General features: G+C 45.3%; 1 protein-coding gene across 2 annotated transcripts in view; it reads left to right on the forward strand.

Moving 5' to 3' along the window:
- The window catches only part of LOC310867348 (uncharacterized protein), a 61,379-nt gene that overhangs the window by 38,184 nt on the left and 1,167 nt on the right, over positions 1-22,028 (forward strand). For both annotated transcript variants that reach the window (XM_083777321.1, XM_083777322.1), the window contains 2 exons: positions 19,509-19,560; positions 20,729-20,848. In XM_083777321.1, the coding sequence (XP_083633447.1) occupies positions 19,509-19,560; positions 20,729-20,848 (172 nt within the window). The remainder of the gene's footprint in view (positions 1-19,508; positions 19,561-20,728; positions 20,849-22,028) is intronic.

Raw genomic sequence — 22,028 nt, forward strand, 5'->3', positions numbered from 1 at the left:
CTTGTCACCTCCGTATGGCAGCATCAGACACATCGCTGTCTGTCACCTCCGTATGGCAGCATCAGACACATCGCTGCCTGTCACCTCCGTATGGCAGCATCAGACACATCGCTGCTTGTCACCTCCGTATGGCAGCGTCAGACACATCGCTGTCTGTCACCTCCGTATGGCAGCGTCAGACACATCGCTGCTTGTCACCTCCATATGGCAGCGTCAGACACATCGCTGCGTGTCCTTTTTGACAGATGTCTAATGTGTTGTATTTTTTTTGCATTGAACGTTGGAACGTTATTTCTGTTTGCCTTTTGTCTCTGTAAACACAGATTGCACATCAGGGCAGATGTGACGAATAACGACGACGTAAATATACAAATAAATCAAACACATCATTCTAATAATGTAGTCTGTGTGTGCGTGCGTGCGTGTTACATAAACCTTCATGTCTCTCATCTTGTGACGCATATCCAGGCTTTACTGTCCAGCTTGGATATCACCCCCCCACCGCCTGCACACACACACGTCACGCGTCTCACACACACGTCACACACACATTTGAAATGTTTATTCACCTCTGCATGAAGAGAAGTACAGGAATGCCTCGTACAATGAACATAAACACTGCCAGTGCAGACAGTTACATTCAGCCAATGGGAGAGTATAGGTACAGTTAGGTGTCATTTAATTTGGGGCCCTAAAGATGAATACCCATTTAGGTAACACTTGCTATGAATACCAAATAAGCTTTATAATGTGTTATGATGAAGTTCATGATTATTTTTTATAATCATTCATTTTTTTTATAATAAAAGACATTTAACATTTTTTTATAATTTATTATAAATGTTTGAGAAAATTATATTGTCTTATGTTTTTTTTTTATAATGTGTTATAAACATGGAATACATAGCAAGTTATATGAAGTATTATATGAAGTCTCATACTTTCTAAGGTGTCATTTGGGGGGGGGGGGTGAAAATATGACCCCTCTGTGTTTGAAATAGACACTCGTGCTTTCTACGGTGTGATTTGGGGCTGAATACAAAATTAATATCAACATCTTAATACTATTCGATACTTAGATAGGTCTGTTTTTAACCCATTCTGAACGGTAACCCATTTTGGTGTTAGCATCATGTTATGCTTTAGCTATTGAAAAATAGCAGATCTACAAGCTCATATCGCGCCACCGAGTGGCGCGATACGAGCTTGTAGGTCTGCTATTTTTGAAAAATCGAGGAGCGACTGACATTTTTAGAATCTGATCTCAGGTCAGAATGGGTTCATCAGACCAGTAGTGTGTGTCCAGTGGGAAACCTCGCATGAATCTGATCTCAGGTCAGAATGGGTTAAGCCACAGTAGTTATTAGGGATGTGTAAATGTGTCCAAAATGAAAATCGATTTGTATAATTCAATATTAACGATTAATCGATTCATCGATTTCTTTTTGGGGGGGGGGGCTTTTTTCATTTTTTTATGAACCCTACAAATAAAAAAAATCTTCCCCCCAAGGGGTACCTAAGTCAAAAAAGTTTGGGAACCCCTGATGTAGTTGATTAACAATAATTGTAACTCTTGAGAGTTAATAAGGGTTCATTTGGTTACTAACTCCATCTTTTAAATGAGGACCACTGGTGATCTGTTGATCCAATTGATCACCATAGCAACCCCAGCCGATTATCGATTATTAATTTTCATGATCGATTTCGGGTCCTATCAACGTTAATCGATTAATCGGACCCATCCCTAGTAGTTATGTCTCCAGGTGACACATTTTGAACGTATAGTAATTAATGTTCAGCAACTACAGACTAAAGACAATGAGTACTTGAATGGAAAATAAAATGAGGATCGTGATCTCAATTCTTGTGGAGGAAAATCGAGATTCACACATTTGAGCAAGAAACGCATGTGTGCGTGTGCGTGTGTGTGTGTGTGTGTGCGTGCCTGCAGCAGGGGCTCCGGGTGTCTCTATGTTTTCAGAGTGCTCAACGTGCACTCTTTGTGCGCTTAATCCCAGTAATGCCAGGCTTCAGCCCGCATTACTGTGAACTGCTGCTCACACACACACACACACACACGCTCTTATGTAACATCCATCCCGCGTGTGTTTGCACATTTTGTGCGCCCACGCGGCCGTCGTTTTGAAAACGGCGTACTTTTTTGTTTTGTTTTTTCGGTCTCGTCTCGTCTCGTCTCGTCTCGTATCGTGCGCGGTTGTCTTTGCCGCTCTGTGGTCACGTGACAAAATCCACTAAATCTACAGTTGATTTGGTCGACTAAAGTTTATTTTGGCGGTGCCTTGATGGCTGATTTTAGCCTTGCTTGCACGCTGTAAAGGCGTTTACTGGACCCATAGTTGCCCGTTAGCCATTCATGTCACGCTGTGATGCACACACACACACACACACACACACGCACACACACACACACACACACACACACACACGCACACACGCACACATACACACACACACACGCACACACACACACACACACACACACACACACACACACACACGCACACGCACACGCACACACACACACACACACACACACGTATAGGGCTGAAGTGGTTAATGTACTGTATGTCTTGCATTCAATAATAATCAAAATCTACAAAGTATAGTTTTCAAATAATTGTAGTGGAGTAAAACTACAATATCGGTGTGCGACGTGTGCCCGCCGTGCGTTTGCACGTGCATGTGTGCGTGTGTGCGTGCACTGTATCTCCCCTGCAGTGAGGTGAGTGTATATATAGGGACTTGCTGCTGTCAGCCCAAATGCTCCAAATGGCTCTGCATGCGAGGTCAAAATGGCTGCTCATCAATGCACCTGGCCTGTGACTGACCGATTCCATCACAGGGAGTCAGTCAATCAGTCAATGAGTCATTCTCTATATATGGTCAGTGTCTATAGATGGCCTGCCGGTCATTCTCTATAGTGGTCAGTGTCTATAGCAGGTGACGTGCACACATAGACATCAAAGGGGGCTTCATTCAGCCCCATGCCCTTTTACCCGCCTGTAAAACAGCTGCCCTTTCCAGACCACCACGAATGCAGCATTTACTATAATGGTGAAAGAAATGCAAATGCCACTCCTTTCCATGCCATGCCGGAAGGCAGCATTCAGGAGAATTGCTTTTTTCTCTGACGTGAACTTGAACACAGCATTTTGCATTGAACTAATTTGTTTAGAATGTATCAATGTCAGCCAGGTATACCAATAGAACAGGTTGAGAAAACTAAACTGCTTGGCGTTCTACTGGACAGTGAATTGTCATGGTCGGACCATATTGATGGCATTGTAAGTAAAATGGGTAGAGGTATACAGCCATGGTCAGGAAGTGCTCCACATACTTGACATCCTCATTCATGGGTCAAGTGAGGCAGTCATTGGTTTTTTTGTCACCTTTATTATTGTCCAGTTGTATGGTAAGCTGCGAGCAGACCTGAACAAACTCCATTGCAGTGTCCTCATGTTTGTTAGAAACATTCATTTCTAATCAAACACCAGATTACTTCTTCAAACAGTTATTAAAATAAAGTGACAGACATAATCATAACACCATAATTGCCATAGCCTCGGTCATTTAACGCTCCCTGCTCCAAAAACGAACCTCCTTAAACAAACAGTTGTGTATCGATCAATATCATTTTGGAACATGTTACCACCTCACATTAATATCACACAAAATAAATTATCTTTCAAATATGCTTGAAGGGAACACTTGTTACAGCTGACCACATGACCATAATGTTATTCTCATTATGTTGCATTTAATTTTATAGAATAAATTGTAATTGTAATTATGTATTTTCATGTATTCAATCTTGTTGAATGTATTTGTAATTATGTATATTTATGTATTTTATATGGACCCCAGGAAGATTAGCTGTCGCCCCGGAGTCAGCTAATGAGGATCCATTCAATAAACAATAAACAATGTCGTTTACACACCGCATCTCCACTAGCTAAAGAGTGCTGGGTTGCGCCCCAAAAATAGCTGATCTACAAGCTCTCGACGTGTCGCTGCGCACTGCGTTGTGAGCTTGTAGATCTGCTATTTTTGCAATTTTTTGTCCAAAAGTGCCCTCTTAGGGGATTTCAGCCCCTGCCTCTCTACCACTCTCTCCACGTCCCAGTGGTCTATAGGTGGCCGGCCAGCGAGGCGCTACTGGTATCGTCTATACGGCTTTGCCAGCTCTGTCTCTGCACCATCAAACCGTGGCTCAGCCCCAAAAGCCTTTACAATGACACTCAATAGAGAGACCCACCCCCCCCCCCCTTTCTCTTTACCCCAGGCAGGCAGGCTGAGGCAGCACAGAGATAGATGGATGGATGGATGGATGGATGGATACGGCTCTCAAAATATGGAATGAACTTCCCATTCAGTATTTTAGCTGTGACGTGAGCGCCCCCTCCTGAGATACTTCCGGGTCCTACTTTTGTGTCGCTTTTGTGTCCCCATAGAGTTATACTGTGACGCTCCGTCGGACTAAATCTGAGACGAAAACAACCACGAAAGTCTCATTTTACCGCTTTCCTCGCAACAACAAAGCTGCGCTGCTCTCCCAAATCTGGCAGTGACAGGCCATCTAAATCCTCGTTGATGCAAACTAGATTCAACATACTCAAGCCTGCACACATTCTAAATATGCCCCCGAAATATTTTACCGAGCAAATGTTGCCACCTTCATTAATAATGCTAATAGTAGTCTTTATTGTCTCCACATCATATAATTTTGTTGTCATGGACACTTGTACAAAGCATGAATAATTCTACTCGAGTTGGAAGCATTAAGACCCATTTTAACCCTCAATGGCTTCCTTTCTGAAAAATAACGTCATTGTAAAAAGATTCACGCGTTTAGATATTCTATATTTACAATGAGATGCGGACGGGAGCTGGTGCCACTTGGACCCGGACGTAACGTAGCACTACAAAATGACGTTGGACTTAAATACTGAATTGCAGTCAGAACTACACAGACTCACTCTCAATCTTCCACCGTAGTCTGAAAACCCACCTCTTCAGACTCCATCATGGCCCGTAGCACTTGACCCATCCTCGACGACCTTACAGGCCTATGCAAAGGCTCAACTTATGGAACTTAGATAGCATGTTATGTAGAAATGGCACTCATATAGTTTAATTGTACAGATATTCTGACGGATGTTAGGTTCTGATTTCTATGTATTTGATGTATTACCTTGTGTTGTTGTTGCTTACCAAATGTATATAGGGCTGAAGTGGTTCATATGTTTTGTAATAATAATCCAATAATCCAACCATACAAGTAACTAGTAAGTAAACGAGTTCACTGCGTGAAAAGAGGAGTTAACGGGCAAGTATGGGCACTAGATTTGCCCGGAAACTCTAGCAGGCATATACAGTATAATATACGGTAATATACAGGTGTGATGGTACAATTGGCTATTTTACCGGAGTTTGTTGGAAAGTTTTAACGGGTTTCCTGAAATATAAACATCCGTATTCCATGCTTTTTGCGCAGTGAAAAGTATTGGAAATTGGAAATACAAAGTAAAGTAGAAAGTGTGTGTGTGTGTGTGTGTGTGTGTGTGTGTGTGTGTGTGTGTGTGTGTGTGTGTGTGTGTGTGTGTGTGTGTGTGTGTGTGTGTGTGTGTGTGTGTGTGTGTGTGTGTGTGTGTGTGTGTGTGTGTGTGTGTGTGTGTGTGTGTGCGTGCGTGCGTGCACACTGTGGCACAGGGTCCCCTAAGCCCTGTGTGTGCACTGTGGCACAGGGTCCCCTAAGCCCTGTGTGTGTGCATTGTGGCCGAGGGTCCCTAAGCCCTCAATGGGTGTGTGTTGTGTTTTCTGCGTGTGGGGGGGTCGCGAGGCGGCACCCGTGATTGGAAGTGACAAGATAAGACCTCCGTCTCAAAACGGAGGGGCCGCCAATCCATCCACTCATCCATCCATCCATCCATCCATCCATTGGTTTAGAAAGTCTCTCTCTCGACGCTAATCTCTGTTGACGCCTTATGTAACTCCCCCATAGTCATGTGACCCTGACGTCGCACGCTCTCCATTGCTCTCGTCACAACACACACACGCACGCACTCACACACACGCACGCACACACGCATGCATGCACACACTCACACAGACACTTACACGCACACACGCACATACACACACACACGCTCGCACACATAGGACGTGACAGTGAGGTCTTAGCAAATAAGAGGCGATGACATTGGCGCGCTGAGTCTTCAAACGTAGATACGTATGATCCATACAGACGTTCTACAGGAGAGAGAGAGAGAGAGTGAGACAGAGAGAGAGAGACAAAGAGTGAGACAAGGAGAGAGAGAGAGACAGAGAGACAGAGCAGAAATAACAGGCAGAAAGAGGGGGCTGGTGGTTTTTAACGTTCCGTGCTCAGCGGCGGGCCTCTGGCAGCTCCATGAGATGAGAGAGCGTCGGGGGGTCCGAGAGCGTCGTGGGGTCCGGGGCCGCGACCGAGGGGTCAGAGGGCCGGGGGTCGACGCCATGGCCGTCAAGCTGTTGCTCTGGGAACTGGAGCAGCACCTCAAGAGGTAACATACCAACCCAAACATCTAACATCTAACAGAAGGGGAATCATCATCGGGTGGGGGGGGGGGGTGGGACTGTCACTCGGCTTATTCGTTTTAGTAGTTGCAACTGTACTGTACGTCACACGGGCTGATGCAAAGATACAGTCTACCATTCATTGTCAATGGAAGCCAGCGACATGACGATGCAAAGATACAGTCTACCATTCATTGCCAATGGAAGCCAGCAACATGACGATGCAAATATACAGTCTACTATTCATTGTCAATAGGAATCACAGCGACATGAAGATGCAAAGATACAGTCTACCATTCATTGTCAATGGGAAGCACGTGAAGCGACGTGACGACGCACAGAGCGAAGCTGACGTCTGTGGCTGCGGCAAAAGATACAAAGCTACAAATGACGTTCAGCTGCTTTCAACTTCAGGCATAATAACAAAGCTACAAAGACGCCGTGTATAGCTTTGCATCTTTGAATCTCTTTGCATCTTTATTCTTCCACTGTGAACGCAACATAAGACGTTCCTACAGTAGAGCCACCCCCAACCCGTCCCCCCCCAACCCGTCCCTGACCCCAACCCATCCCTGACCCCAACCCTGACTGTTATTGTCTTCCCAAACCCTCCAAACCATTCACTGCTTATTTTCCATGAGCGAGAGAGAGAGAGCTGTAAATAGACCCTTAATAGTTAAGCCTCCAGTTAGTAGTCATTGAGCTGCAGATAAGATGCTGTGACTCATCATCCATTCTATTCTATATGATCTTAACTCTACACACAGTGACTCATATCATCCATTCTATTCTATATGAGCTTAACTCTACACACACAGTGACTCGTCCATTCTATGCTCTGCACACACCAATGTGCTTTTGGTTTGGAAAGCTTGGTGCTGTGTGTGAGATCGGGACGGGACCAGAGGCAGGGCTGCCACCATCTGTGGTGGCTCAGGGGTAGAGTGGCTGGATGGGAAACCGCAAGGTTTCCTGTTCGAACCCGGGCTCCCCCAGAGTCAGTGTCGAAGTGTCCTTGAGCAAGACACTGAACCCCTAATTGCTCCTGATGTGCTGGTTGGTGCCTTGCATGGTTTCCGCCGCCATCGGTGTATGACTGTGTGTGTGTGTGTGTGTGAAATGAATGGGTGAATGTAATGCACAATCTATAGATGTAAAGCACCTATATAAATGCACCATTTAACAGGAAGATCGGCCTCAAGCTCAATGCCAAGAAAACAAAGATAATGACAGTCAACACCGAGGACAAAACCATTGCCACTGCAGACGGGATGGTGCTCGAGCGAGTTGAGGACTTCAAGTACCTCGGGCCTGGACTGTCTCAACTGAACCGGATCTGAAGGTTCGGAGAGCACTTGCCTGGAAAGCCTTGCACGGGCTGAGGAGAGTGTGGAAATCAGACATGGGAGAAGACCTTAAGAGGCGGCTGTTCATAGCTACTGTGGAGTCCGTACTGCTGTATGGGGCCGAGACATGGACCCTCACAGTACAACAGGAAAAAGCCCTGGATGGAGTCTACACAAGAATGCTACAAATGGCGCTAGGTGTCACATGGACGGACCGCATCAGAAATGTGGACCTCTATGGGGACCTACCACGCGTCGCGGACAAAGTCAGAGAGAGAAGGATGAGGCTGGCAGGGCACTGCGTCAGGCACGCAGAACTTGAGGCAAGAAAATTGACCCTATGGGAGCCAACCCAGGGAAAAGCCAGGAGGGGAAAGAAGCGTACCACCTATGTAGACGTGCTGCGGCGCGACCGCTTGGCTAACAACACTGCAGAGCTCAAGAACCTGATGTTGGATAGGAATTTGTGGAGGGCAGCGATCCAGGAATCCCGAGTTGGTGTTGGCTAGGGATGCGCCGATCCGATACTCGTATCGGAGATCGGCGCCGATCCGGAGCTAAAATTCTAGATCGGGTATCGGTGGCAATGGGCCGATCCATTATCCGATCCAGTTGCCGCTCCGTTCTCCCGTTGGAACTTGAGACATGCTCCTGTCTGCCCAGTGCACAGCGCACAGTCAAACAGCCCCCAGGCTCCCTCAGCCCTCTCCCACCTGAGCCTTGAGGTGAGGGAGAGGAGGGGCTGCGCTCATTCTCGTTCTGTCTCGTTCTGTCCCCCCGCTGTGTTCTTAACTTCTTTAACAGGTCGCTCGTATTTCTTTATGTAAGATAAAGAATCCGATGAACACGGAGAGCCAAAGAGGACAGTTGCCAAAGCCCCCATTCAATTACATCCTACTTGTTGTTGCTGTTCCTCATGTTAGCGATAGCTGCTAAAGCTATCAACAGTAGCAAAAACACAACACTGCTAGGCTAGCAAGCTAACGTTGCAGCAACACGATCGTTACCGTGTGTGTGTGTGTGTGTGTGTGTGTGTGTGTGTGTGTGTGTGTGTGTGTGTGTGTGTGTGTGTGCGCGTGCGCGTGCGTGCGTGCGGGGATTCCGAATATTAAAATAATAATTGTAGTTTGAGTATGCTGGCCCACAGTAGCTACAGAATGTGCGTAGGGAGAGGGAACATATGGGGCTAATGCTGGCCATGAAGCATTGAATAATATCTGAATAGAACATTAACTAGAGTTATAAATAAGGAATAGAAACCAAAATGATGTGGTTGACTATCATCAGAAAGAAATTTAATTGTGGTTGTGCTTTACAACTTTCCTTTTATGTGTAGGCCTAGCTGGTTTATAATCCATAGTTACTATGTATAATAATAATAATAATAATATTATACATAGTAACTATGGATTATAAACCTAAAATAATAATTATTATTATAATAATTATAGGCATAATATTATTATGCATAGTAACTATGGATTATAAACCTAAAATAATAATAATAATTATTATAATAATTATAGGCATAATAATAATAAAAATAATAAACATTTTAAAAACTATGAAAGTGCATAATACTGCACAGCTTTTATTTGTACTTAGAATGTTAAACCCTCAGAAATCGCCGTGGTTGACCAATATTATTAATCCACGTGTTAATAATATATATATTATATTATTATATATAATATAATATATATAATAATGTATTAAATACATTACATTATACATTAGACATAGGGTATCGGATCGGTACTCTGTATCGGCAGATACTGGACCCCCATGTATCGAAATCGGTATCGAATGCCAAAAAGCCGGATCGGTGCATCCCTAGTGTTGGCTAGACCTCACTCTCGGAGCAACAACTATAGTATAGGCAATATAATACCTCTTTAGTATATTAAGCCATTACATTTTGGCTTTGCTTGTTTTCTGTAAATATTTGTGGCAGTGTTGTTTTAGACAGGATATTTTAATTTAACTTTAGTCATAGTCTAAAACTAAATTAAAATGTTTAAAAAATATTCCATATAATTTGTCACTTTTTTTTCTTTCTTGTTTTTTGAAAATAGCAGATCTACAAGCTTGTAGATTGTCTATTTTCAAATGTTAAAGTGCTCATGTGGCCATCAGTATAGTCACTTCTTTTGGGCTTTGTTTTCATAGAGCATAGAGTTGCTTGTTTCCCTCGCAAACTCTGGCAACACTGTGTGTGGGTGGCCGGGGGCGTAAACCTAGAGTATTAATTTCAGTGGAAGTTGCTCAGTGGCGTTTTAAACCAAATTTCCGTTGTCAAATGCGGAAGTGCAACCGCGCGCCCAATGTTAAAGCCCAGCTGCACAGGGTTTCCCCAGTCATGAATCCACGGGTCCGCCTGCAGTTCACGCTCCAACCAATAGGGCCGAGTGCTTCAACGCTATGGAGAGCCTCACTGGGGGCTTGACCTAAACCCACGTAATATAAAGTATTAATTTCATTTCAAACCTTTTATTTATTCCCGAAGGACATTGAGGTCACCAGGCACGTGCAGAGAGTGTCAGAGAGGCAGGGGCTGAAATCCCATATAAGAGGGCACTTTTGGCCCAAAATAGCAGATCTACAAGCTCTCAATGCGTCGCGCTGCGACACGTTGAGAGCTTGTAGATCAGCTATTTTCGGGGCGCAAACCCAGCACTCTATCTACTGGAGATGCAGGTGCAACTACATGGATTTAGAAAAAAGAATAGTTCAGGAAAGTTCAAAAAGCAATTCTCCTGAACGCTGCCTTCCAGTATGGCATGGAAGGAAAGGAGAGGAGGATATTTGCATTTCTTTCACCGTAAACGATGCATTTGTTCGTGGTCTGGAGAGGGCAGTGGGGTGGAGGTCACCCTCATGTGCAGTGTCGTCGAGATTCAACATAATACAACATTTCAAAGCAGTAAACAAAAGCAGAATATAACAGCAGTATGCATGTTGATGCTGTAATTTAGCATTTTCTGTGCAGCCTCATCAGGAATGGTCACCTCTCTCTGACCACACCACAGTTGACAGTGCACGCTTTTTTGTATCTCGCTCCCGTGGGGTGGTTGTGACGTTGGGTGTGTGTGTGTGTGTGTGGTTTTCATTTTCATTTTATCACAGAATGGTTTTATGGTCTTGATTCACCAGCCACGGACTGACCTTCAGGGCCTGTGGCATGTTGTTGAATCACAGACAGGAATGTCAGGGGTGCGTGCGTGCGTGCGTGCGTGCGTGCGTGCGTGCGTGCGTGTGTGCGTGTGTGTGTACAGGTTTTGAGGTGTGTGTGTATGTGGAATGTGTTAGAGTTGGCTTTCAGGGTGTGTATAGCAACGACTCATGTATGGTCCGTGTGTGGCTGGCTCTGTGAAGTGGGTTTGGGTGTGTTTCAGGTGTGCGTGCGTGAGTGCGTGCGTGCTGGGGGGGGGGGGTGTTTCTGGACTATATGAATAACTGTTCTACATTGAGACGAAATGCTGAAAGGGTTCAACTGTGTGTGTGTGTGTGTGTGTGTGTGTGTGTGTGTGTGTGTGTGTGTGTGTGTGTGTGTGTGTGTGTGTGTGTGTGTGTGTGTGTGTGTGTGTGTGTGTGTGTGTGTGTGTGTGTGTGTGTGTGTGTGTGTGTGTGTGTGTGTGTGTGTGTGTGTGTGTGTGCGCGCGCGTGTACACGGCTTCATGCTATCCTTCTGTAAGGTTAAACCGGCCATTTGTTCTTCCATGTCTCCTAAAACCTAAACAACAACAACATTCCTCTCTCTCTCATTCTGTGTCCTTATCGTCCTGGTGTCACCTTGTTCTCCCCTTTCTCTCTCCGAGTTTCACCCTGGATCTGTTTCTCTCTCTCTTTCTTTCTTTCTTTCTTTCAACCACTCCCCTCCTTTACTTACACCCTCTCTCTCTCTCTCTCTCTCTCTCTCTCTCTCTCTCTCGTGCAGCAGTATGTGTTGTTTGTTTCGTCTCCTTTTTCTTTAGGTCAAAGTATAACAATGGAACAGTACTATATGCACAAAAAACAATTCTACACGCTTTTGTTTGTGAATGTGGCGTGACGATAAAGCTGATTGTAGATTCTATAGTGTGTCGACAGTGTCGGTAAGAAGATAGGCCTGACACTCGAGTCAAAGTAGAGAAAAGTATTTCCGTCGACGTGCTGTATACTGTATATTGTAATAATAATACTATATTACTTTCCACCACTGGTCACGTCTGGCTCGCGAGATGTCTGTCTGTCTGTCTGTCTGTCTGTCTGTCTGTCTGTCTGTCTGTCTGTCTGTCTGTCTGTCTGTCTGTCGCTGTCTGAGAATGTTTACGGCCGTGCAATAAGTGTGTGTGTGTGTGTGTGTGTGTGTGCTCACACCTTAATGTGTGTAGGCCTACACAGCCTACAGGCAACAACACAACCCTGTGTGTGTGTGTGTGTGTGTGTGTGTGTGTGTGTGTGTGTGTGTGTGTGTGTGTGTGTGTGTGTGTGTGTGTGTGTGTGTGTGTGTGTGTGTGTGTGTGTGTGTGTGTGTGTGTGTGTGTGTGTGTGTGTGTGTGTGTGTGTGTGTGTGCGCGCGCACATGCGTGCGTGTGTAAAGCCATTAAGACCTGTGCAGGCCCATTCCTTCTATACACATGCCTTAAATCAGTGATTCTTTCCATGAATTGAGTACAACAGATCCAAATGAGTTTAAAATCCTTCTTTCAAGGCAGTCCAGATTGGACGGACTTCACTAAAGTAAAGGTCTCGACGGCATTGTGACCGTTTGTCACACGGCCCGGGCGGCGAGGGAAAATAACCGCCAGTGCACGGCGGACAATAACCACATAGGATGACACGCATTACCTCACAGCTGGAATCACAACACACGTAGAATGACACGCATTACCTCATAGCTGGGATCACAACACAGACGAGGGGACGGCACACACACAGAACCTGTCACGGCAGGCTGGACTCTCACGGCGAGACACGTGTCTTGTTGTCTGTGTCCCGTGTCTCCTCTGTGTGTCTTAGACGCCGTTCACACGATTAAAACAAAATCGCTCTCTCTGTTCCGGGGGGAGGGGCAGAGCAGCTCTCAATTCATTTTCAACAGGAGTCATTTCACAGAGCAGCTCTGCTCCTTGTCTGTGTGTGTGTGTGTGTGTGTGTGTGTGTGTGTGTGTGTGTGTGTGTGTGTGTGTGTGTGTGTGTGTGTGTGTGTGTGTGTGTGTGTGTGTGTGTGTCCCAGTGAAACCCAGTGACTCCCATTGAAAATGAATTGTGAGCTGCTCCCCCCTCAACAGAGAGAGCGATTTTGTTTCAATAGTGTGTACGGCGCCTAGGGTGTCGGTCACATCTGAGAGACAGCTGTCTCCTCTGTGTGTCCTGTCTGTGTCTTCTGTGTGTCGCTCAGAGTCACGTGGTTTGACGAGACAACCCTGTTCCATGAGGGGGGGGGGGGGGGGGGGGGACAGAAGACAGCCAGGGAGCACAGGAGACACCGAGGAGACAGCTGTCTCTCAAGTGTGAACGGGCCCTTATACAGACGGGCTCCAATTCATTGTTTTCAACGGGATTGTCTTGTTTTTGACGAGACAACCTTGTTCATGTTCTGTGTTCTGTCTGTGATTGATGGCCGCCTCAATGCTTTTAAAACGGAAGTCACATGGTTTGACCAAACACTTGTGTGTTGATGGGCAGCAATGCAGAGACTAATTACTCTCTTATTAGTCTCAGGCAAGGTGTGTAAACCCCTCCCATAAAGGCTAGACGCCTCCCCAAATAGGCTAGACACCTCAGACGTAATAAAACAGGTATAGACAGACGCCTTGTTGGCCTGTGTGTGTGTGTGTTTGTGCGTGCATGTGTGGCCGCACGGCAACACCACCCACATGCTGTGGTTGGTGTTGCTGTGTTATTTTTGTTGACTAAAATATGTTCGTCGACTACCTTGTTTCAAGCACCTGGCAAAACGCATGATAAAGAGACAAAGACGAATACACTAGCTAGCTGCTCTCTCTCCCGGACTCGTTGTGGGTACTTTTGTAAAACAATAGGTGGTCGTTGACCACACATTATGGCTGCCCAGCCCCCCCCCCCCCCCCCCCCCCCTCACAAGATGCTAATGCGACATTCAGGACGGGAACCCCTTTTAAAGATGGAGTGCATGTGTCTATTGAGTTACCATTACTCTAATAGTCGCCCAGGTGTGGTTATAATATTCAAATATGTCTTCCCTGTGTATTTTTGGTTTCTTCCTGAAAGCTGAAAGCCTTTGAGTCAAAAGTCCCAATCGAAATAACAACATTTTAGTGACATGATAACCCTAACCCCTCCCACATTATCATACAACAACAGCTGTGGGCGAGGCTTAAGTTCAGGTGGGTGGTGCTAAGGTGAAAACCAGGCATACTTAATGAACCGGTGGGTGTGGCCACATAAAAACATATTTTTTCTGTACACTTTATTGAAATAAATGTTCCTCCTAGTATAATCATATAGTACCTGATGATCATATGGGGTGAAAAACCATGGAACTCCATCTTTAAGCATTATGTCATACTTTAACTATTGAAAAATAGCAGACCTACGAGCTTGTAGATCTGCTATTTTAGAAAAATCACGAACATGTGGCACAAATCTTTGAATATATATATTCTTTCAGAGCAAACGTTTTAACTCAAGTCTTTGCTTCTGGGGAGGGGGGGGTGGGTCCCTGGAACTACATATTTTCAGATGGGGGCCCGTGGCCAAATACAGATAATTCTGGGGGTCCATGAAAAAGGTTGATCACCGCTGACATAGAAACATGGGTTTTTCAGAAATCTGTTTAGAAGCCTTTTTTTTTGTCGGGTGAAACCTGACTAACAACAGCTCATGAAATGTCATGACCTAGTCATACATGAGTCATACTGAGGACCTAGTCCTGATTGGCTGCCACACACGCTGCTGTCATGCATTGGTTACTCAGGTTACATGACCAGGAAACAGGTACCAAGGACTGTCTAAAGAGGACGGGACGCGAAGACCGTAAGGGCGCCGCCATGTTGCTCACATGGTGCTCCATGGAAGGAAAGAAACATGCGCAGTTGAGACCAAGGAAGCTGAACGCGGAAGTGTCGGCTGCATAAAGCCCATTGCGCATGTTTCTTTCCTTCCATGGAGCACCATGTGAGCAACATGGCGGCGCCCTTGCGGTCTTCGCGTCCCGTCCTCTTTAGACAGTCCTTGACAGGTACCAGGAAGCAGGTAACAGACATCTTTAGAGACACACAATGTTATGTAACGTAATGTTATGATTGAGACCGGCCGGTTTGAGAGGAGCGTTCGTTTCTGAATAAAGAAACCAAACCAGCGCTTCTTTCACCTGATAAATATCACTGCGAGTGGCAGAGACTTTGGGGTGTTGGAATGTGTCTTTTGTCTGTCCAGACAAGGTGTCACATTAACATATGTTAACATTAACATATAAATACCGTCACAAACACCTCATGTTAACGTTCACATAGAAACTGACTCTCTCTCTCTCTCACACACACACACACGCACAAGCACACGCACACACACACACACACACGCACACCACACACACACACAATTCACAATCCGCGTTATAAGCGACGTTGGCCTTGTTTTTCCTGCAAAGTTGCTTGTAAATATTGGTGGTTAATTGCAGGTGTGTGTGTGGTTACGTGTGGGTTTTTTTTTTAAGTTAAAATGTTTTAAAGGTGATTATTTGGGCTTTTTTCCCCCTAAATGTTGTTTAAACCAGGGGTTCTCTCTCAGACATGTTCACGTCACGGACCCGCAAATAAATACATATCCTATTGTGGTGTAACAGTATCATATATATGAGTGACTGACTGTCGCAAACGATACAGAGACACCTCCCCGACAATAACGCTGAGACAGCTTGTTTATTTTTGGACCACGATGCTTATAGTAGACGATTTTAAGATGACCCTGTGTTATTCTCCATAGAGAAATTACTTCCGTGAACCGGGGGAATCGAGGGCACGAGTGAGTGACGTCAGGACTTTGATGTATTTTATATTGTATTTTATAATGTCTGAGAGGGCCTGAGATCCTCCGCTATACGCGTCAGGTCTCGCCACGCCTCTCAGCCATTATAAAACACCCGGTAACCTGAGACCTCTTGAGGCCTCTTATTGCTTTATTACCCTCTTCATCCTATACATTTTGAAGTCAATACACTTTTATGTTTGAGGGGGTTTATGAGCTTTGAGTGGTTGTGTAAACGCAAACATTGAAGACAAAAGTGTGAGGACGCACATTGCGATTGGCCGGAATGAGATGATGTATGATGACGTATCAGGGTAGGTAGGTTTATCCGACGGTTTATCCGATGAACGGTTTATCCGACATTAGCTAATGGGGGACCATTTAAAACAAAGGCGGCTTGCATGCTGTGGTTTGCTACTAAACAGACCTTTGAATGCACCAGGGCTGCCAAAGTAGGCTATCTTTTGTTGTTTTTCTTGTTTTTTAAACCCCTCTCTTCGAAGTTAGACTGGGCAGTGGGCAAGCTCTAGCCCCTCTCGGGACCCTACGTAAAACTTTTCTGATATTTTGTTGAGTTTTACGTTGGGTCTTGGGTCCCTGCTCACTACTGTATTTTCGTATGGAAATTCCTATACGCGGAAGTGGAGATTCTCTCTAAAATAGGACCCGCGGCATGTGACGCCATTATTTTCCTTGAGTTATTCTGAATTCGGTAACTTTAAGTAGCTATACATCCAGCTGCGAATATCTCCTGTGGCGCGGAAGCCGTTAAGTATTTTTAATCTTTGTTTGACCGATTTGGTCGCTTTATTTCTTCTTGTTTGTTTACCGTTTATTGTACCGCCTCCCGGTGTGCGGTTGGCTTGTGCGGCTACGTCCCTGCCTCTGATCTGCTGTGTCATAGCTATAGCGCCACTAGCTAGCCAGATAGGCGGTACAATGAGGTGTCAATAAACAAGGAAGGAAAAGAAGAATCCAAGCTTCCAAATCGGGCAAACATATATTAAAAATACTTAACGGCTTCCGCGCCACAGGAGATATTCGCAGCGGCATGTATGTGTACTTATACTTTACATATTCAGAAAGCCTCACACTGAATAATATCGTCATAGAGCGCGGGGAGCAGCGAAACATGGAGTAAATGTTTTAAACAGGTGGCATGGACGACGTGGAACAGGACCCAATGCACTGGGTCGAACAAATGTCAGAAACTTCAGTAGCATTTGGGTTCTGCTTGGAGGGCTAGGCAAGCTCTAAACTGACTGGGCCTGCATGGCCCAATGGTGATGACGTGTGATGATATGAGCGCCCCTCACTTCACAGTTCACACATGTGTGATTCTTTTAACATTTATTTCAGCAGTTGTACTTCTATTACTATATTGCAGTATTGATAGTGTTTAGCTTGCTAGACGAGTCAAGACGACAGGAAGAAGTCTGAATGATTTGAGTAAATATTTTGCTTTCCTCTCTCTCTTCTCTCCTCTCATTCCCATCCGGTTTCCCCCAGTTTTGCCCCTCCTCCCCCTCTCCCTCCATAGTTTATGCAGATGATGTGGGCTGATCCTCAACCAGGTAGAGGGGGGGCGGGGTCCTGCATAAATTAGTCAGATTCTCCCCGCGGTCTGCCGGCATGCCTCCTCTCAGCCAATGAAAGGAGGGCTGGTTTGGTGTTGTTGTTCTGTGTGGATAGATTATGCGTGGATTCTCCCACCAAGCTGCAGTCACCCACTGAGAGAGGAGATGAGCTGACCTTGGATTTAAACACATTTTCTGTGTTTGTTTTTGTTCCACAATCCTCTCGGACTGGTTTGGTTTTGGGGGTTTGTTTTTTTTGTCGTGGAGTTGTTGGATCGTAACCCAGGCGTCTCCTCCCCGGGGCACGGTGCGTGTGTGTCGGACAAGCAGAGCGCTCAGAGTCGGGACCGCTCACTCGGTGTGGATCTTTGTGTGTGGAGGTGTAGAGGAGAGTTTGGTTGTGTTAGCGGGGATCGGAGCGCTGTTCCCAGGGCCAGGCTGTGTGAGCTGTTCTAGCGGGGATCGGAGCGCTTCTCCCCGTCCCCAGGCTGTGAGCATGGCCGCCCCGGTAGGGTCGTGCCTCGCGGTGTCCTCCATGGATCTGTGTCAGCTCCGGAGCTGTTTCTCCATCTCCTTTCTGTCCTCTCTGCTCCGAGCTGAGAGCAGCTCCTCCAGCCTTCACCCCCATGTCCTCCTGGAGGACAATACTAGGTGAATATTTTGTTTATATCTACTGTGCTCTGGAGGACAACACTAGGTGAATATTGTGTTTATATCTACTGTCCTCTGGAGGACAACACTAGGTGAATATTGTGTTTATATCTACTGTCCTCTGGAGGACAACACTATGTGAATATTGTGTTTATATCTACTGTCCTCTGGAGGACAACACTATGTGAATATATCATGAAAACTGTGTTTATTTACTGGACCGTAGGTTACTAGGTGAATATGAAAGGTTATTTAGCTTATCTCTGAACAATACTAGGTGAATTTGAAGAGTGTTTATCTGGACAATAGATGTCCTGTTTTGTTTCATAGAAGTGTAGATAGATTTGTACGTCTATAAAAGTTATGATGAATTGAAAATGGTGGACCCTGTTGTAAACAAGTTTTAGTCCTTTATCATGGTTTCCTCATCAATGTGGCAGTTTTTGTATTGACTATGTAGCCTGCCTGCCCTATACCCATTCTGCATACTGTCCATGGAATTGAATTGAACCAATCGTTTGAAACAATAAATCAATCATCAATTCACCTGGACAATAATAGGTGAATATTAAATAGTGTTTATATCACTGGACAAATGTATCTGTATTTTGGGACGTCGTCCGAAATATAGATAGATTGATTGAGGTTGACATTAGCATACCATGCACACAAAGGCAAATGGAATACATATATGATAGTCTTGATCCATGTTTTTCCCCCTTTTTTGTTACACGATTGTGCACATATTTATTAGTTATTGTTGTTTGGCATTGTTTGTATGTCAATGAAAAGGAAGATATTGGAATAGAGCTTTCTTTGGTGGCAGTGGCTGAATGCTGCACACACACACAATTGTTGATGCTTGTGGATCAGCTTTTATCGACAAGATACACTGTGTACGATGAAGTATATACATTTGGCTAGGGGGTAATAATAATACTAATAAACTTTTCTTAAACTGTCTTAATTCGAACCACCACATTCCCTTTGATTCAGCTCGTGATAGTTTTAACTATGCTTAGAATGGGGTTCTTATTTATTTTTAAATGAGGGCAGCTGTGGCTCAGGAGGTAGAGCAGGTCGTCCAGTGATCCCTGGGTCGGCGGTTCGAAACCCGGCTCCTTGGGCAAGACACTGAACCCTATAATTGCCTCCAATGAGTTGGTCGGTGTGAGCTCGCCACCATTGGTGTGTGGATGTGGGAAGTGAGGACGCTGACGTCGACTGTTCGTCGTGTCACCTCCCTGTATGAATGAATGAACCGCTGTAAAGCGCCTTGAGCACTTGGAAAAGCGCTATACAAATGCAATTAATTTATTAACTATTTATATATTTATTTTCTGTCTTTCTTTCGTTTGTTGTCCAGTTCATCGGGAGCCAGTGTCGTGGCCATAGACAACAAGATTGAGCAGGCGATGGTGAGTTGAAACACGGTGACGGTACACTACATCAGTTGTTCCCAATCGTTTTACAAACGGAACCAAATATTTGGTTCCATTTGTACACTCTCAGAGTTACAGACCCACAAGGGTCCATTTTTCCATATGTTGATCTGACCTCATAAAACCCTGTACACTCAAGACACTGCCCCCACAGCCACCCTTAGATCTCCATATATGGAGCTGACCTGTTCTGACATTCCATATGTTGATCTGACCTCATCAAAATCTGTACACTCAAGACACGCTCCATATATGGCCAGTACAGAATTCATTCCATATGTTGATCTGACCCCCCCCATGCCAAAGCACCAGCGCTAGCCCAGCAGTCTGACGTCACCCAGGCGGATGCGTGCACGCCACCTCGCCCGAGGTCGCAACGGTGTGCGAGTCACTGAGAGAAAAGCATTCGTTGACCTTTTGGAACTGAAATAACAGTGTAATAAATAGTAGTAGTAATAATAATAATAGTGATTCCATTCCTCTGGAGTGGATTATATTTATATTATTGATCATTAAGGAATGAACAGAAAAACAGACAAATGGCTGTATTGTCTGTGTTGTTATTGGAGCCCGGCCTAGATACCGACACACACACACACACACACTGCTGCCTTGTTAGGTTCTGTTGCTAGGCAAACTCCCAGGCCTTGAGTTGACACGCACTTATACATGTCTGGCTTTCCGATTGGCTGAGGCCGGGGGATAGGGGGCAGGGCCACTCTGCCATGGCCTTCGAGTCACTGCAGTGTCACACACGCACGCACACTCACTCACACATACACACAGACACCATGTTGAAAGATGTTCATATAGATTAAAAAAGAGATGATCTACAGGCTTAGATCAGCTACAAGCTTGTAGATTAGCTATTTCCACTTATTTATTTTTAATTTTTAATTTATTTATAATAATGCCAGACAATGTCTTGGTATATTTCAGTTGTTTGTCATATTCTGCCCTGTGCACTCTTTTCATTCCGAAGCCTCAAATGTAAAACAGAATTATAATTTATATTCATAACGTTCCAGTTAAATCGTCAATCGCAATTATTTGTTTGACAATTAAATCGTCAACTTAAATGTTTATTCGTGGCAGCCCTACATGTTCTGAAGTTAATGTGTGTGTGTGTGTGTGCGTTCTCCAGGACCTGGTGAAGAGCCACCTGATGTACGCGGTGCGTGAGGAGGTGGAGGTGCTGAAGGAGCAGATCAAGGAGCTGATGGAGAGGAACTCTCAGCTGGAGCAGGAGAACAACCTGCTGAAGGCAAGGAAACAACCTGATCTAACCTAATCTAACCTAACCTACCCTATCTGCTCTAGCCGTAACCCTTAACAACCTGCTGAAGACAAGGAAACATAACCTAACCTACCTGCTCTAGCCGTAACCCTTAACAACCTGCTGAAGGCAAGGAAACATAACCTAACCTATCTGCTGTAGCCGTAACCCTTAACAACCTGCTGAAGGCAAGGAAACATAACCTAACCTATCTGCTGTAGCCATAACTCTTAACACCCTGCTGAACTGAAGGCAAGGCTTTATACATCCATCCATCCATCTTCAAATGCTTATCCGTAGTCAGGTCGCGGGGGCAACAGCTCCACCAGAGAGCTCCAGACTTCCCTCTCAGGAGCAAAGGTTAATTAAATAAGGTTAGGAAGCGAAGACCGTACGGTGGACTCCATGTTGCTAGCTCCCTGGAAGGAAAGAATGGGCTATATGCAGCCAACACTTCCGCGTTCAGCGTCCTTGGTCTCAACTGCGCATGTTTCTTTCCTTCCAGGGAGCAACATGGAGTTCCACCGTACGGTCTTCGCCTCCTAACCTTATTTAACCTTATTTAATTAACCTTTGCTCCAGAGTAACATTAGTGACTTCCTCCTGGGGGGATCGCGAGACGTTCCAAGGCCAGTGAGTCGATGTATTTCCTCCTGCCCCAAGGTCTCCTCCCAGTGGGACGTGCATCGAGGACCTCCCTAGGGAGGTCCTGTTAATAATAATAATAATAATGAATTGCATTTTTATGGCGCTTTTCTATGCACTACGTGCCTACTCAAAGCGCCTTACAATGGTTCATTCATTCATACATTGGGAGGTGAAGCGGCGAACAGTCGACGCCAGCGTCCTCACTTCCAACCCCCAATCCAACCCTTGAGTGTCAAGCAGGGAGGCACAGGGTCCCATTTTTAGAGTCTTTGGTATGACCCGGCCGGGGATCGAACCCCGACCTCCCAGTCTCAGGGTGGGCACTCTAACCACAAGGTCACTGAGCTGGTTGTCTTTTTGTTGGGTGAGTGTTATGAAAAGTGCTATATAAGTGCTATATAAGTCCCAGATAATATTATTAGGGAGACACCCGAGAGGCATCCTGACCAGATGCCCGAACCACCTAAGCTGGCTCCTTTCCAGGCTTTGTCTTCTGAGGAAACTGACGCGTGTTAATGCT

The sequence above is a fragment of the Protomyctophum parallelum genome (genome assembly GCF_964188405.1).
Source record: "Protomyctophum parallelum genome assembly, chromosome: 11".
NCBI lineage: Eukaryota > Metazoa > Chordata > Actinopteri > Myctophiformes > Myctophidae > Protomyctophum > Protomyctophum parallelum.